At 41.4% G+C, this 14,662-nt stretch overlaps 1 protein-coding gene across 1 annotated transcript in view; it reads right to left on the bottom strand.

Annotated features, from left to right (window-relative positions):
* The window catches only part of DNHD1 (dynein heavy chain domain 1), a 68,888-nt gene that overhangs the window by 38,166 nt on the left and 16,060 nt on the right, over positions 1-14,662 (bottom strand). Inside the window, 5 exon segments of the mRNA XM_058545840.1 lie at positions 1,505-1,748; positions 1,839-2,101; positions 10,152-10,274; positions 10,276-10,474; positions 10,584-10,838. Of these exon segments, the coding sequence (XP_058401823.1) occupies positions 1,505-1,748; positions 1,839-2,101; positions 10,152-10,274; positions 10,276-10,474; positions 10,584-10,838 (1,084 nt within the window).

The following is a 14,662-nucleotide window of genomic DNA, read 5'->3' as shown; positions in this document are numbered from 1 at the left end:
CTGCCATCCTTGGGGGTTAGGTGAGAAAACAGAACAACCTCCCTATTTCCTAGAACAACAAATCACTGGCTTCCCAATCCACCCCACTGTGAGCCTCTCCAAGGCCAGCTCCTGGGCAGAGGCACTTAGCTAGTAGACAATAGCATTTCTCCCAGGGGACGGGAGAAAGAGAAAAGAGGAACAAGGCTAGGTCTTACACCAGATTTCTCAGAGACCCAGGGAGATCAACAACGGGGCCTTGGCCTTATGGGCATAGGCAGTGGCAAGAGGAGAGAAACTGAGATGCATGGAGGAGGCAGCAGACAGCAGAGTGGACTTAGCTCCACTTTCCATGTGGAACTCTGGAAGGCATCCCCCTGCAGGGTTCCCTTATGCTCACATGACACGAGATAGTCACAGCAGAGTAGAAATCATGGTGTCATGTGTTGTGACAGAAAGAGCGCCAAACAAACCTTCCCAAGTTCCCCACAGCTCCCAAATCACAGGAGATACAGAAGACAGTGGTGAGTTGATAGCCAGTGGGCCTGATTAGGTTCCTGTGTTGACAGGCAAGTGACCTTGCAGCAGAAGCTATGGGGGTGGCCAGCCTAAGACAAAGACTGGGTGAAGGGTTCACTGAGACCCCAAGGATCTGCAATGCCAGCAGGAGCCCATGCAGGGCCGAGTCAGCAAAGGCAGACACTCTGGGCTCCTACGAGCCAAGAGCACACACCCCAGTTATACCAGCTCAGGACACAGAGGCAGCGATGTCAGAAGCGGGGCAGGGACCAGGTAGGGATGCATTACACCTCAGCAAAGGTCACAGAAGCCAGCAGAGACGAGCACGCAGCCCAGAGCCCTCTCCAATGCCAGATGCACCTTGGGGAGGAAAAGGAACAGAGGATACTTGAGAATAAAAACAACCCAGAACTGTAGTATGAATTTTGAATTGACCAAACACCCAAAATAGGCTGAATTAGAGCAAAAGTGCTGCTTTAAATGAAAAGTGCTTTCACTTTCAATTGGAATGTATTCTTTCACCATCAGCAGAAGTTAGGACTACAGAGAAGGACAAGATCAGTTAAAGAGAGTAACTTTTTACAGGTGCAAACTGTAGTGTCAGTTTTGACTCTGCTACACGTGCGGAGGAGGCACCCTTGATTCCTGAGAGTCTCTGTAAAGAAACTGAGCTCACTAGCCTAAGGAGCAGGCTAAGATTTTTCTGTCTCATTTGGTTTGAACTACTTCCAGGCCATAAGAACAGAAAGTGTCAGGTGACAGGAACACGATTCCTAAGGAGAAAGGGGAATGAGCAGAGCCAAAACAGATGGAGAGGCTGTCCTCGGTAATGATCACACCTTTCATTGCAAAGAGAAGGGGCCGGGACCTGGGGCTTTGTGAGGCTCCATGGGTCCAATGAGAGGCCTGCACCAAAGGTCCTTGGAAGACACTCCAGGCTCAAGGAGGGCCATGTGGATAAAATAAGGAAGGCGGAAGGAAAGGAGGGTGCATAAGCAGCACTCACCCAGCTCTGCCTGTATGGCACGGCAGCTCAGCAGCAGCAACCTGCCTTTTGTCATCAACTCCGCAGGTATACTGGAGACACGGGCCTGCCAAACGTTCAGGCAGCTCACCAGCGTCACGTAGTTCTTGATAGGACCACCTCTCAGAGACTCCAGCTTCTGAGGCCCCCAGGCTTGCAGGAACTCATAAATGCCTGTCATCCAGTGATGTTCCTTGCAGAATTCCTGTACCTCCCACAGCATGCCCTAGGGGCAGACAAGGTGCTTAGGACAGAAGTGCGTGGCTATGGTGGGAATTGGTGGACATGATCCTACTCATTAAACCTCTGTTCTCACCTCCAGCAGGGCCTGTTGTATAGTCAGTGCCTGCTGGATTTGAGGGTTGTTGTCCAGGTCTTCTTGCAGCTGCTTATAATTGGGGGGCAAGTACTGACCTCGCAGCCGGTACCCACGGACCTCCAGGGCTTCAGTAATTATACGAGACTTCCACGGCCACACCAATCCTATATTTGGGCCACAGAAGATGCCCACAGCATCGCTGGGCTGGCCCTGGAATTTGGCCATCACGGATTCCGTGTTTGAGTCCTCCTCTTCATCTTCTGGTGGGGCACACGCCATAATTGTCCATGAGCGCCCTCCAGGGCCCACACGCAACCTCTCTCTCTACCGAGTGTACACAACACATTACACACACAATCCCTGCTCACGAGTGAGTTTACACATACATCTACATCACAAACACAGTACACCAGACCCAATGAGGGAAGTTATTAGTTAGAGTTCAGGAGTAGAGAACAGAATTTACTCTAGCTAGTATAAGCAGGAAGGGAATAATTGTGGAATATTTAGTGGGTTGCAAATAACTGGAAGAGCTGGAAAACAAAAACACTCTAGCCTGAGTGTCTAGGGCTCTGTGATGCCTGGCAAATGGGGATGTCACTGCCATACCATCAGCTACAAAAAGCACATTGCCTCTCTTATGATCTCCACCAGCAGAATGGATGGCATAGGCCCTGCCTCTCTCCCCTACTGACCTCAATTCTGAACTAAAGTCTCATGTAGATCTAAATCACATATGACACCTAGCTGCAAAGGGGTCTGGGAAGTGTAGTTTGTAGCACTCCAGCCTCTGCAGAACAGAGGAGGAGGTGGGAAAGGATGTTGAGCATGCCAGTCCTCAGTATCTGCCTTAAGGAAATATTCTTGAACCTAGCCTCCCCTTCAACTTCTTAGAAACTGGTTAATTGCCAATTTCAGTAGTTGTCTTAAACTTTGTACAAAAAGGCGGGGAAACCATCAAAATGCATACTACCAACACCTAAACACTACAGTGCCTGCCAAAGCTCAGTCCTCAGATCTCTTTACTTCTTCATCTGTACTCACTTTCTAGAACTCTTCCAGTTTTACGGTTTTAAATACCATCTGTTTACTATCAAATTTATGTCTAGCTCTGATCTCTCCCTGAATCCCAAAACCATTTTAACAACTACCTACTCCACATCTCTACTTGGATGTCTAATATGCACCTCAAACTTTTAACAGGGTCAAAAATGAGCTCTTATTTCTTCCCCCAACCACCACCCAAAACTGCTCCCCTGCAGTCTTCCAACTTTAGGAAATGGGAACACCATTCTTCCAGTTGCTCCAGTCAAACACTTTAAAGTCACCTTTGACCCTTCTCTCACATACAACACACCCAGCCACCAGCAAATCCCACTGGCTCTACATTCAAAATATATCCAGAATCCAACCAATTCTCACCACCTCCACCACCACCTCCCCCCCCTCCCAGCCCAAGTCACCATCAAATCTCACTGCATTATTGCAAGACCCTTCTAACTCATCTCCCTGCTTTGACCCTGGCCTCCAGCACCTTACATTCTCTGCCCCACAGAAGAATAATCCTTTAAAAATAATGCCAGAAGGGATTCTGGAAAAATGGTGGAAGTGGCAGCATAATTTTGAAATCTCTCCCAAATTCCCACATAAAATGACATAAAAGTGACAGAGCAAAAACCCATGGATTACGTTTTTTACAAAATGGAGATTAGGGATCCTTACAAATCCTAAAATATGAATGAGTGGGGACAAATCACCTACGGCCTCAAGACCCACAAGGCATTGCCATTTGTGGGGAAAGAAACAGAGGGGAACAATGACAGATGTGACAGACCTGAGACTGGGAAAACTCCGAATAGGCATTTCCTGGAAAGCAGAGGGCCAATTTGAGAACAGCAAGTAAAAGTGGGAGGGGTTTTGCCCACTCCAATGGCAGGTGAGGTAAGACCTGTAAGAGCTGAAGCCGTCCAGGCCCATGAACTCCTGAAACCAACTGGCCAGGGCTCTCTTCTGGGACAGAGCTAAGGATAAACTGCGAGGGGTAGAATAAAAATTAAGCAGAACGGAAGCTATAGAGAAAAAGAAAAGAAAAGGTCCAGATAAAAGTGGGAGAGAGAAACAGAAACCAGGAAATCTCAGAAAGCTAGCCACCATTTTTTGAACACTACAGGAAAGCAATAGAAAAGGAAACCAAAAGGTTAGAAAACGACACTGAACCAAGCCTCCTTCTAAAAGTTTAGAAAAGCCCAATTTTCAAAAGTGAGCAACATAAAAAGTATCAACATCAAACCCCATACAAAGGTTTTATAAGAAAAAAGAGAATAAGGAGTAAATAACATCTTTAGAGACAATGAAAGCATGTCAAGAAACAGATCAAACAGGCCCATTTCAAGACAAGGTGAAAGACACTAGGAAATGATGTAAATCATGAAAGAACAACACATATCAGAACTAGAAAAACTCGGAAATTATGTGACAGAACTCAGGAAAGAACTAGAAATAAAAGACAAAATCATCTCAGAATGGAAACTTAACTGAAAAAACATAAGAGGAAATAAACTTAGATAATGTCTTAAGAGAAACAGAAGGTAAAAATGAGGATAATTATAAAATAAAAAAGAAACAGGTTTTTTAAAAAAAGTCTTGGGAGAACAGGAAAAATATTTGAGATAGGTGATAAGGATCTAAAATACATGTAATAGGAGTCCCTGAAGAAAAATGCAAAGCAAAGGATGAGAACAGTACCAAAAATTTTTAAGAAAACTTTCCTGAAATAAAAAAGATTTAAAGCTACACTTTATAAGAGCATACCTAAGAATACTGCCTCAGCATGTTCACTACCAGACATATTTTACTAAAATTACTGAATTTTAAGCAAAAAGAAAACAATACTTTGGGCATCTAGGCAAAAACAACAAGTGATTTATAAGGGAAATAAAATTAGATACTATCACACTTTTTGGTAGCAATTCTTAATGACAGAAGAAAATGGAGGAACATCTTTAGGATATGCGCCAATGATTTTATATCCAGTAATACTGACTTTCAAAAGGTATAAACTGTTATATACATAGCAGAACTTGAGAATTTTGTTGCCACAAGCCCTTTCTGGGGAAGCTAAATAAAGAATGAGCTTCAGACAAACAATATTACTGAGAGACGTCAACCTAGGGACTGTTGGTGAGCTTAAAGATATTGTTACTTGTAGAACTAAAATTAAATGAGGGTTAGAAGGCAAGGGATATAGTATGAAATGATGATGTAGAGAATGCTGGTGATTCTTTTGCCTGCAGGTAGAGAGAACCTATCCGAGGAATGGAACCTTGGAAGGCATACTGGTTGACTACCCAAAAGCTAGTCCCTTCTCCCTTCTTCCGTGCTGGGAGAGCCTATCTTCCATGAGAAACTAGAAACGTCAGCCATTTGATGTCCCAGCCTTTCTTGCAGCTGGAGGTAGCCTCATGACCTAGATTTTCACAATGAGATGTAAAAGTGAGTCTGCTGGGAACTTTCTGGAAAAGATTTCCTTTCCTGATAAAAAGTGAGTCAGGCAAGGAGAGCTGTCTCACCAACCTTGCCTCCCCGTTTTCCCCCTGATTTTGCTTGAGCATGGGATGCCTGGAGCTGCAACATGTCTTGCAACTATGAGGCAATAAGCCTGAGGATGAGAAAACATTTTTGATTGCAGCCTCCCCTACCACACACCCTTCTAAGAGGATCTGCCCTTACCTATAGCTAAACCCAGAAAGGAGTAAGGGAAGGATATATAGAGGCTGGTACTTGATGACATTTTTGAGCCACTGAACCAACTCTGGAATCATTTACCTCAAGACTTCTTATCATGTGAGTTAATTGTTTTTATTATTTAGGCCACTCTTAGGTCTTCTGTTACTTCCAAGCTGAAAGCATTCTCAGTGATTCAGATTTCAAACACACAAAGTCAAAAGACTAAGAGAGAGAAAGCCTTGATGACACTGCCTGAGCCCTGAATCCAGCTGAGCCTGAATCCAGCTGCATCTGTGAATTTCTTACAGGAACCAATAAATTCTCCTTCTGCTTACCTAGTTTTGAGTTATGATTATGTAATCCAAAACCAACTTGCACATTTAGGCCCATGTAATAGATGTTTAGAGGCTGTATAAACAGAGTTGAAGATTGGTGCGTCCTCCATACACACCCTTCCAAGAGGATCAACCCTTACCTACAGCTAAAACCAATTAATTTGTACCATGACCCATTTCCCTTGCCCGAGCTTATGGATATGGACAGGCTGAACCAATCACCTTCCTTGTCTTGAAAATTTGAACTAAGTCACACATACAGGAAAACTTAACTGAAAGATCATATACAGTCAAGGATGGAGTTGGTGCCATAGAAAATCTAAGTCATTTGGAAGTGATAGAAGGCAGCAGAAAGTTCAAAGGAAGCAGAGACAGCTGGTTTTAGGAGAGAATCAGGGGAAGTGGGAAGAGGCACAGAGAGAATTAGAGATGAAAGGATAAGCAGCAATTTGAGAGAGGCTCTCTTCCTGACTTTCTAGCTTCGATTTCTGTGAAGCTTGGTGCTGCTACATCTTTCCTGCCTTTGAATTTGGTAACTGTCTGTTTTGTGAGCTCCAGAACACAAGATAAGGTGAAGAACTGTGATTCAAGGGGCCACGACCCATGAGAGTGCTCAAGCAACACGGTGCTACACAGTCAGTTCACATGTGATTCTGAGCAATGGAAAGAAAAGCTAGTGTATTTTCAATGCATTTTGGCGAAAGCAATATCCTAATAAAACAAAACAAAACAGAAATGACTAATAACTTCATAGCCAAAGTAAGAGTTAAATAAAGTTTGCTTACAATGAGAAATCTGATATCAACTACATCAAAGAAACATAAGTTACCTGTCATTACTGAGGGATTTGGACTTCAATTTATAATATGCATATATCACTATAGTATGTATAAGTCAACATGGAGACACATTTTTAAATATCAATCCAACTTTGAAAGATCTAAATAATATAGAACTTTAATATAGGTTTCCTTGAATTAGTAACTCAGACATTTCACACAGAGTAAAGCTTCTCGTCAAACATATTTATACAACTTTTCATCTCTTCAAAATTTCTTATAGAGTGGCAAGAAAAAAAAATCTCTCCCTCTCATCTACGAATCCACTCACTGCAAAATTGCTTCCCTTCATAATTCCTCTTGCTGATCATACTGTTTATACCGCACACTCCCAAGAGACGCTCCTTGACATATGCAGCCCCCTGGCAAAAAATGCAGTAATGACAGTTTCATGCTTTGCAGTGTATCTCTAAGCTAACTTTAACACCATCCCAACCAAAAAGTACATCAAAAGATTTTATAATAAAAATGAAGGAATCTTTTGTCTCTTTTTAGTGTAACAGATTTACCTTACCAACAAGATCAAAAAAATATTTTGATCGTGGTAGGATATTGTCATAGTAAAGTTAACAGAAGAACTTTTAAGGAACTTGACACTTGCCAGATAAGAAAAATGATTATCTGATTACATTTTCTCAGTTTTAAACTGCAGAAAATTCCTGATAAGATTGTAAGGACATCAGATAGTAATATTAATACTCTCTTTTTGGTCAAAAATGTTCCAGTATTTAGACTGTCCTCTGGAAAATGGCAGAGAACACAGCTTAAGACTAGAGGATATGATATGATCCAGCTATCTTACTACTGGGTATTTATCCAAAGAACATGAAATCAACAATACAAAGAGATCTCTGCACCCCTATGTTCACTGAAGCACTATTCACAATAGCCAAGACATGGAAGCAACCCAAGTGTCCATCAACAGATGAATGGATAAAGAAGATGTGGTATATACAATGGAATACTACTCAGCCATAAAAAAATAATTGTCCCATTTGCAACAACATGTATGAACCTTGAGGGTATTATGTTAAGCAAAATAAGCCAGACAAAGAAAGACAAACACCATATGATTTCACTCATGTGAAATGAGTGGAAGACAAACTCATGTGTGGAAGACAAACAAACACATGGATAAAGAGAACAGATTAGTGGTTACCAGAGCGGAAGGGGGTGGGGAGTGGGCAAAAGGCGTAAAGGAGCACATATGTATGGTGACGGATAAAAACTAGACTATTGGTGGGGCCAGCCTGGTGGTATAGCAGTTAAGTTTGCGTGTTCCGCTTCGGTGGCCTGGGGTTCACTGGTTCGGATCCTGGATGTGGACCTACTCACCGCTCATCAAGCCATGCTGAGGCAGCGTCCCATATAGAAGAGATACAACTTTACAACTACAATACACCACTATGTACTGGGGCTTTGGGGAGAAAAAAGAAAAAGAAGAAGATTGGCAACAGATGTTAGCGCAGGGCCAACCTTCCTCAAAAAAAATAAATAAATGGACGTATGACGGGGATGACCACTCATGCATCCTTTTCAAAACAAAAAACAAAAAAACTAGACTGTTGGTGGTGAGCACCATGCAGTCTAAACAGAAACTGATCTTTAATAACGTATACCTGAAATTACACAATGTTATAAACCAATATGACCTCAATAAAAAAAAAAGACTGGAGGATATGTTGCAACCATTTTATTAGTACTATATCAGGTATTCTTCCAGGAACTACAATCTAGTCAATGTATAAGTTTCTATTGTGGGGGGCTTATTTTTCATATTTTTGTGTATAAGCAGAGGTATTGAAATCATGTTGTAACTTGATTAAAATATCATAAAAATTTGGCCTCATTTAAGTAAAATATTTCTCAGATGGAGGTATGTTTCTTAAAGACTACTAGTGGTGTTTTAACTGCTACATATTTACTTTTTTGAATATTACTCCAATTTTCTTAAAAAACTTAAGGAAAATTTTATATCAGAACTTTGATTCTGGTTCCTCCACAACTTGAATTCAATTTTCCATGCTGATCTTTTTTTTTTCCCTTCAAATTTGAATTCTGAAAAATCTCAAACACGTAGAAAAGTTTAAAGGTACTATGAACACCTTTATCCATCTGCTTAGATTCAACAATTATTAACATTTGCCACATTGCTTTATTTTTCCTTCTATCTCTCTTTCTCCTAAACCATTTGAAAGTAAGATACAGGCATTGTGACATTTCACCCCTAAATACATCAGTCCATGCTGCTCATTTAAAAGTAGAAGGGACAACCCAAGACATTGCAGGTGAATATTTTCACTTTCACTAGACTTGAGAGTAAAAGTTTAAAGTTTTGTTTTTTGTTTGTTTTGCCGTTCAAAGGAAAATACTATAGCATATCCATAATACGAATTAGTACAACACATAATAAGAAAATACTATGAAATGTCTGATTTATCTAAGTTTTTAATAAGAATACTAGTAAGAAGATACTATCTGTAGCATGTATTACTATGTGCTGAGCACTATACTGGACATATTATCCCTTTTAATCTTCAAAACAATCCTACAACTTAGGTATTTTTTTTATTCCCATTTTATAGATTAATAAACTGTGTTTGATTTCAGAGCCTTTCTTCATTCCACTGTATCAAGTAAAACGAATACCAATAGCCTCTATCAATTAACCTAGACTCATTTGAGAAAAAAATCTGCCCCAATTGGTGATTTGTAAAAGACATGAGCTCCTTCCAGTGAACCTTTTTCTTCGTTGTCACCTATTTCCTAAAATTAACTTTGTGTTTTTAAATCGTCTTAATGAAAGCATACTAGTTGAATGGGAAATGAAAAAGCATCTACATGCTTGAATGCATTTAATGATTTTATTTGTGACAATGTTAGTATTCCAAATAAAGGTAATGTGAAGATGTATTTCCTCCCTGATAGTTAACAAGTTTGAAGATTGATAACCAATAACTGGTTAAAATAGCTCAATAACATTAACGAATTATTCTATATGAAATGAAAAAGAGCTCTAGGAAATAAAGCAAATACTGAATAAGCAGGGTTTTTCAAACAAGTACCAACTAACTTACCATGAAATTGAAAGTAAATGAAACACCATTACGACATTAGTGAAAAACCATATGGAGTTTGGATGAACCAGAGGAAGGACAATGTACTCACATTCTTTCATACACCCCTCATCACACTCAGGTGCACACACACACATACACATAAGCACAGGCATGAGCAAGCAAAAACATATCCCCACCCTTCTACTGCTCCACACACGTGTGCAGTGCCCAGGGTAGAGCTGCTCCATCCACACCCAAGGCCGGACTCTATGGCCACGCCACTAACACGCTGCATGTGCCCTCCCCCCTCCTTCCACCCTTCCCACCCTCTGCCTAGGTCTCCTTAAATACCTTGAAAACACAAGGAATCCCAGGGGGTCTTCAGGTCTCTAGATTGCACTACCTTCATGCCAATGTATGGAGAAGGGACAGAAATGGAAAATAAGGAAGGTTCAGACCAGGCTGAGAAGTTCTGATTACACAGAGGATAGGAAGTGGAAATTCCTACAGCCAGCCCGCTGCCCAATCCAGAATACCTTCAGGGCAGAGGCCTTGACAGACTGTAGGCCCCCATTTAGAATCTGGATCATATTTTCAATACAGGGCTCATGAGATAGCCGGCCACAATTGTCAAAGACCAGCTGTGCTGAGAGAAACGGTTTCTGCCTTGGGGCCTGTAAAGAAGGGTTAGGAGAGGTCATGGGGCTAGGTGTCAGTATTTGCTCCCTGCCATTGGGCCCTTGACCACCTGCCCACCTCCACACATGCCACCCACCACCTCACTTGCAGAATGTTGGCCACAAAAGAGGTTATATCCTCCTCTATGATAGACACAAGGCTCTGGCAAATCATGTAGTCCACCAGGCGGGCCAATCGTCCCAGCTGCAACAACCAGGCCTCTGCCTGCTTCAGCTTCTGCTCCAGCTGCTGTTGCTGTACTCTCTGAAGGTATGTGGAGCCTTGGCCTGTCCTGATCCTCTTGCAGTTTTCCACTCGCTCCTGCAGGCCCTGTTGCATGTGATATGTGTCTTCATGAACCTGTCAGCACAGAGAGTGGAAAACTCACTGGAGAAAGGGGGATGGAGAGCAAACCAGCCACCACTGGTCTGTGCCCAACTCTCAGGTCTTGGATCCTGAAACCTAGAACCTAGATATGCACATGGAGGGCTGCTTTTTAGTAGAGATTAGCCCCCAAAATCTTTAAGTGACCAGAGGAGATGCAAAACAGAGAACATATATTGAGAGGCCACAATGTGCTAATTTGATAGACCAGGCCTGTCTACTAAAAGCCCCCAGGGTGGCACTCAAATAGAAAATCTGTGCACGTGTAAACAGAGAGGTTCACAATGCACAGATTAGACAAAGAAAGAGAAAAGATTGGATAAGTCGGGCTCAGCAGTAATTCTAGGATCTGGACTCCAGTCACTAGGCCTGGGTGTTGCGGCCTGCTGGCTAGCATTATACCGCCGTATGTGATAGTAGAAGCTCTCTGGGTACTGACACAGACTTTCTATTGGGGGATGGGGAATGTGGGATAAAAGTCTGGGAGCCTCTTTGTGGGTTCTTCTCAAATCTGGGAGGATCCTCAGCCTACAAAAGCTGCTGACAGCTGCTACCTCTCTGGGCCTGTCCTGTTTAGAAGCAGAGGGGAGACACCAGAAAGATATGCTTGGCCAGATGGACCTTTTGTCCTTGCTGTTCTCCTGTCCTTTTTGGTGCTCAGTAGAGCTTATGATTAGAATTAATTGGTACCCGTGAATTGTATTGTGCTAACCCTGAGCTCAAATCCCAGTCTTCTGAGACCCAGACATAAGGCAGTTGAGGCCTAAGCTAGGCACATCATACACAAACACGCCCTCAGACTTGGCGAGATGTCCTCTTCTATGCTCTGGCAACACCCTCAATACCTAGTGCTTCCCACTTCATAGCCCTTAGTCCAGTGCACCATCATTATCTAGTTACTTGTGAGACTCATTCACTACAGATGCGCTTTGACTTAACAGTGGGGTTAAACCATCCTAAGTTGAAAATACCGTAAGTCAAAAATGCATTTAATACACCTAACCCACTGAACATCACAGCTTAGCCTAGCACACGTTAAATGTGCTCAGAACACTTACATTAGCCTACAGTTGGGCAAAATCATCTAACGCAAAGCCTATTTTATAATAAAGTATTGCACGTCTCATGTAATTTATTGAATACTGTACTGAAAGTGAAAAACAGAATGGTTGGATGGGTACTCATCCAAAAAAAACACTGGCAACACAGTACACTGTCGAATATCAGCTGTTTACCCATGTGATTGTGTGTGTGGCTGACTGGGAGCTGTGCTCGCTGCCGCCGCCCAGCATCATAAGAGAGCATCATCCCGCATATCGCTAGCCCAGGGAAAGATCAAAATTCAAAACTCGAAGTACGGTTTCTAATGACTACGTATCACTTTCACACTATGATCAAGTCGAAAAACCGCAAGTCAAACCATCATAAGTCGGGCACCATCTGTACATTGTAAATTCTTCAAGGAGGAGGCCTCTGTCACACCTTATTCCATTTCTCTATTGCTTAACACAGTGCCTGACATGGGTAGTTCTACAGTAAATGTTTGTAAAAAGAATGTATCACCTCACATTGAAAGGGCTTACTGAGTGTCAGTTAGGATAAAACCATACAAACAACAACAACAATAATTACTACAACAGAGCATAATCAGTGTACATTTTTAAAACCTCACCATTAGGGGCAATATCTTCAAAGTTCTGAGGATATTTTTTAAACCCAGAATTCTGTACCTAGCCACAGTATCACTGAAGTTTGAGGATAAATAAAGACATTTTTAGATATACAAAGACTCCAAAAATTTACGATCCACAGATTCTCTCTGAAAAAAAAAAAAAATAGTATATTTCTGACAGAGGAAAATGAATACCAGAGGACAAAGTGGTCTACAAGAAGCTCTGATGAGCAAAGAAATTTGTGAAACATATTGTTAATTCTAAATGGGTAGGCTGTAAAACAAGAATGTTCATAACAATCCAGAATTAAAATTCTAGGAGAGATCAATATAAGCATAATAGGAAGGGTGGAGGGTAGAGAGAGGGAGAGAGGAGAGAAAGGGAATGAGGAGAGTGCTGAGGCTCTTACTCTACTTAGGAGAAAGATATGGATACACATTCACACTTGACATTCATTCATTCAACCAATATTCACTAAGCACATACTATATGGCACACCTATAATAAGCACTAGAGATATACTAGTGAATGAAGCAGATAAAAATCCCTACCCTCTTGGGGGTGGGGGTTGGAAATGGGAAAAATACAATAAACATAATAAGTAAATAATTTAGATTCTATGTAAAAAGGTGATAAGTGCTATAAAAAAAAAACTACAGAGCAGGGAAAGAGGGATGATGAGTGCTGGTGACAGTGGGCTTTGCAATTTTAAACAGGGTAACCAGAGAATGCCTCTCTGAGAAGATGATTTTAGACAAAGACATGGAAGAGACATTCTTATAAAATATAAGTTGAACAGCTACACCTGTTGGGCAGGGGTATAAATGTCTTACATAGGCACTCAGCTGCAAGAGAAAACTAGAAAAAATGTGGCTTAAGCAAGTAAAAGGTTTATTTATTTAATGCAATAAGAAATCCCTGGATAGCATATTGGCCCAACAACATCAATCAGAACAAAGCTCCTTCTGTCTTCTCCCTCCTCCATCCTTAACATGACTTTCACCCTTACCTTGGTGAGATAGCTTCTCCATCACCAGGAATTCATCTCAGGGTCAGGCAATAAGACAGGAGTAAATGTCCAAAAAGACATTCCAGTTGAATTTGCCTCTTTTAAAAAGTTTTCCCAGTGACTTCCACTTACGTTTCATTGCCTGGACCTGAATTACACAGCTTCCTCCAGCTAGGAGTCCATGAAAAGAAACAAAAGCAAGATTCTAAAACTAAGAAAGATGAGTAGGCACTGAGTGGTTCCTGGGCAACCCCAAGAAGAATAAAATGGATAACATCCCAGTCATTAGATGACAATAACAGCAACAAAAATGTAAACAATCCAACCAAAGACAAGAAACACAAGGAAGACTCAAACAGAAATCATAGGAAATAGAAAACACCAAAACCAGATGGGAAAAATAAGTCCAAACCTATCAGTAACCATAATAAATGAGATAAACCTGTTGCAAGACAGAGACTCTCAGACTAAACGTTTTCCAGCTATTTGTAAGAGAGACACAAAACAAAATAACAAAGGAGGACTGAAAACAAAGGGATAGAAAAAGACAGATCAAGAAAATGCTTGATGCTCTTAACATCAGACAAAAGAGAACTCTAGTACAAAAGTAGTACCAAGAATGAAGACTTTTTCATATCAACAAAGTCACCAGGAAATATTGTTATGAACCTCTATGCACATTACAGCATGATTTTGAAATACATGTTGCAAAATGAAAGAACAGCAAGGAGAAATTAATAAATGTATAGTCATAGGAGGGGATCTTTAACATATCTCTCTCAGAAACTGAAAGATAAATTGGATAAGAAAAATTGTTGTGGCTATAGAATATTTGAATAAAACAATGAGTCTAATTGGTCTAATTTCTTAGGTTGGGTTTCCTAGAAGCAGAGCCTGAGACAAGAATTTGGGGAAATGAGATTTATTGAAGGAATGATCTTCAGGAAACACACCTCTAAGGGAGGCAGGGAAGCAAAACAGGGAGGGGACAGTGCCAAGCAAGGTCTCAGCGAAGGCGGTTCTTGGTCTGATGTGAAGGGGAGACGGCTTTGGAATGTATATCATATTGTAGAGTTGTCCCACCATGAGATAAGGAGCTAAAAAAAGGTGGGAAGCTG

The sequence above is a fragment of the Diceros bicornis genome, chromosome 7, assembly GCF_020826845.1.
Source record: "Diceros bicornis minor isolate mBicDic1 chromosome 7, mDicBic1.mat.cur, whole genome shotgun sequence".
Taxonomy (NCBI): Eukaryota; Metazoa; Chordata; class Mammalia; order Perissodactyla; family Rhinocerotidae; genus Diceros; species Diceros bicornis.
This window is presented reverse-complemented; position numbering and strand designations above follow the sequence as displayed.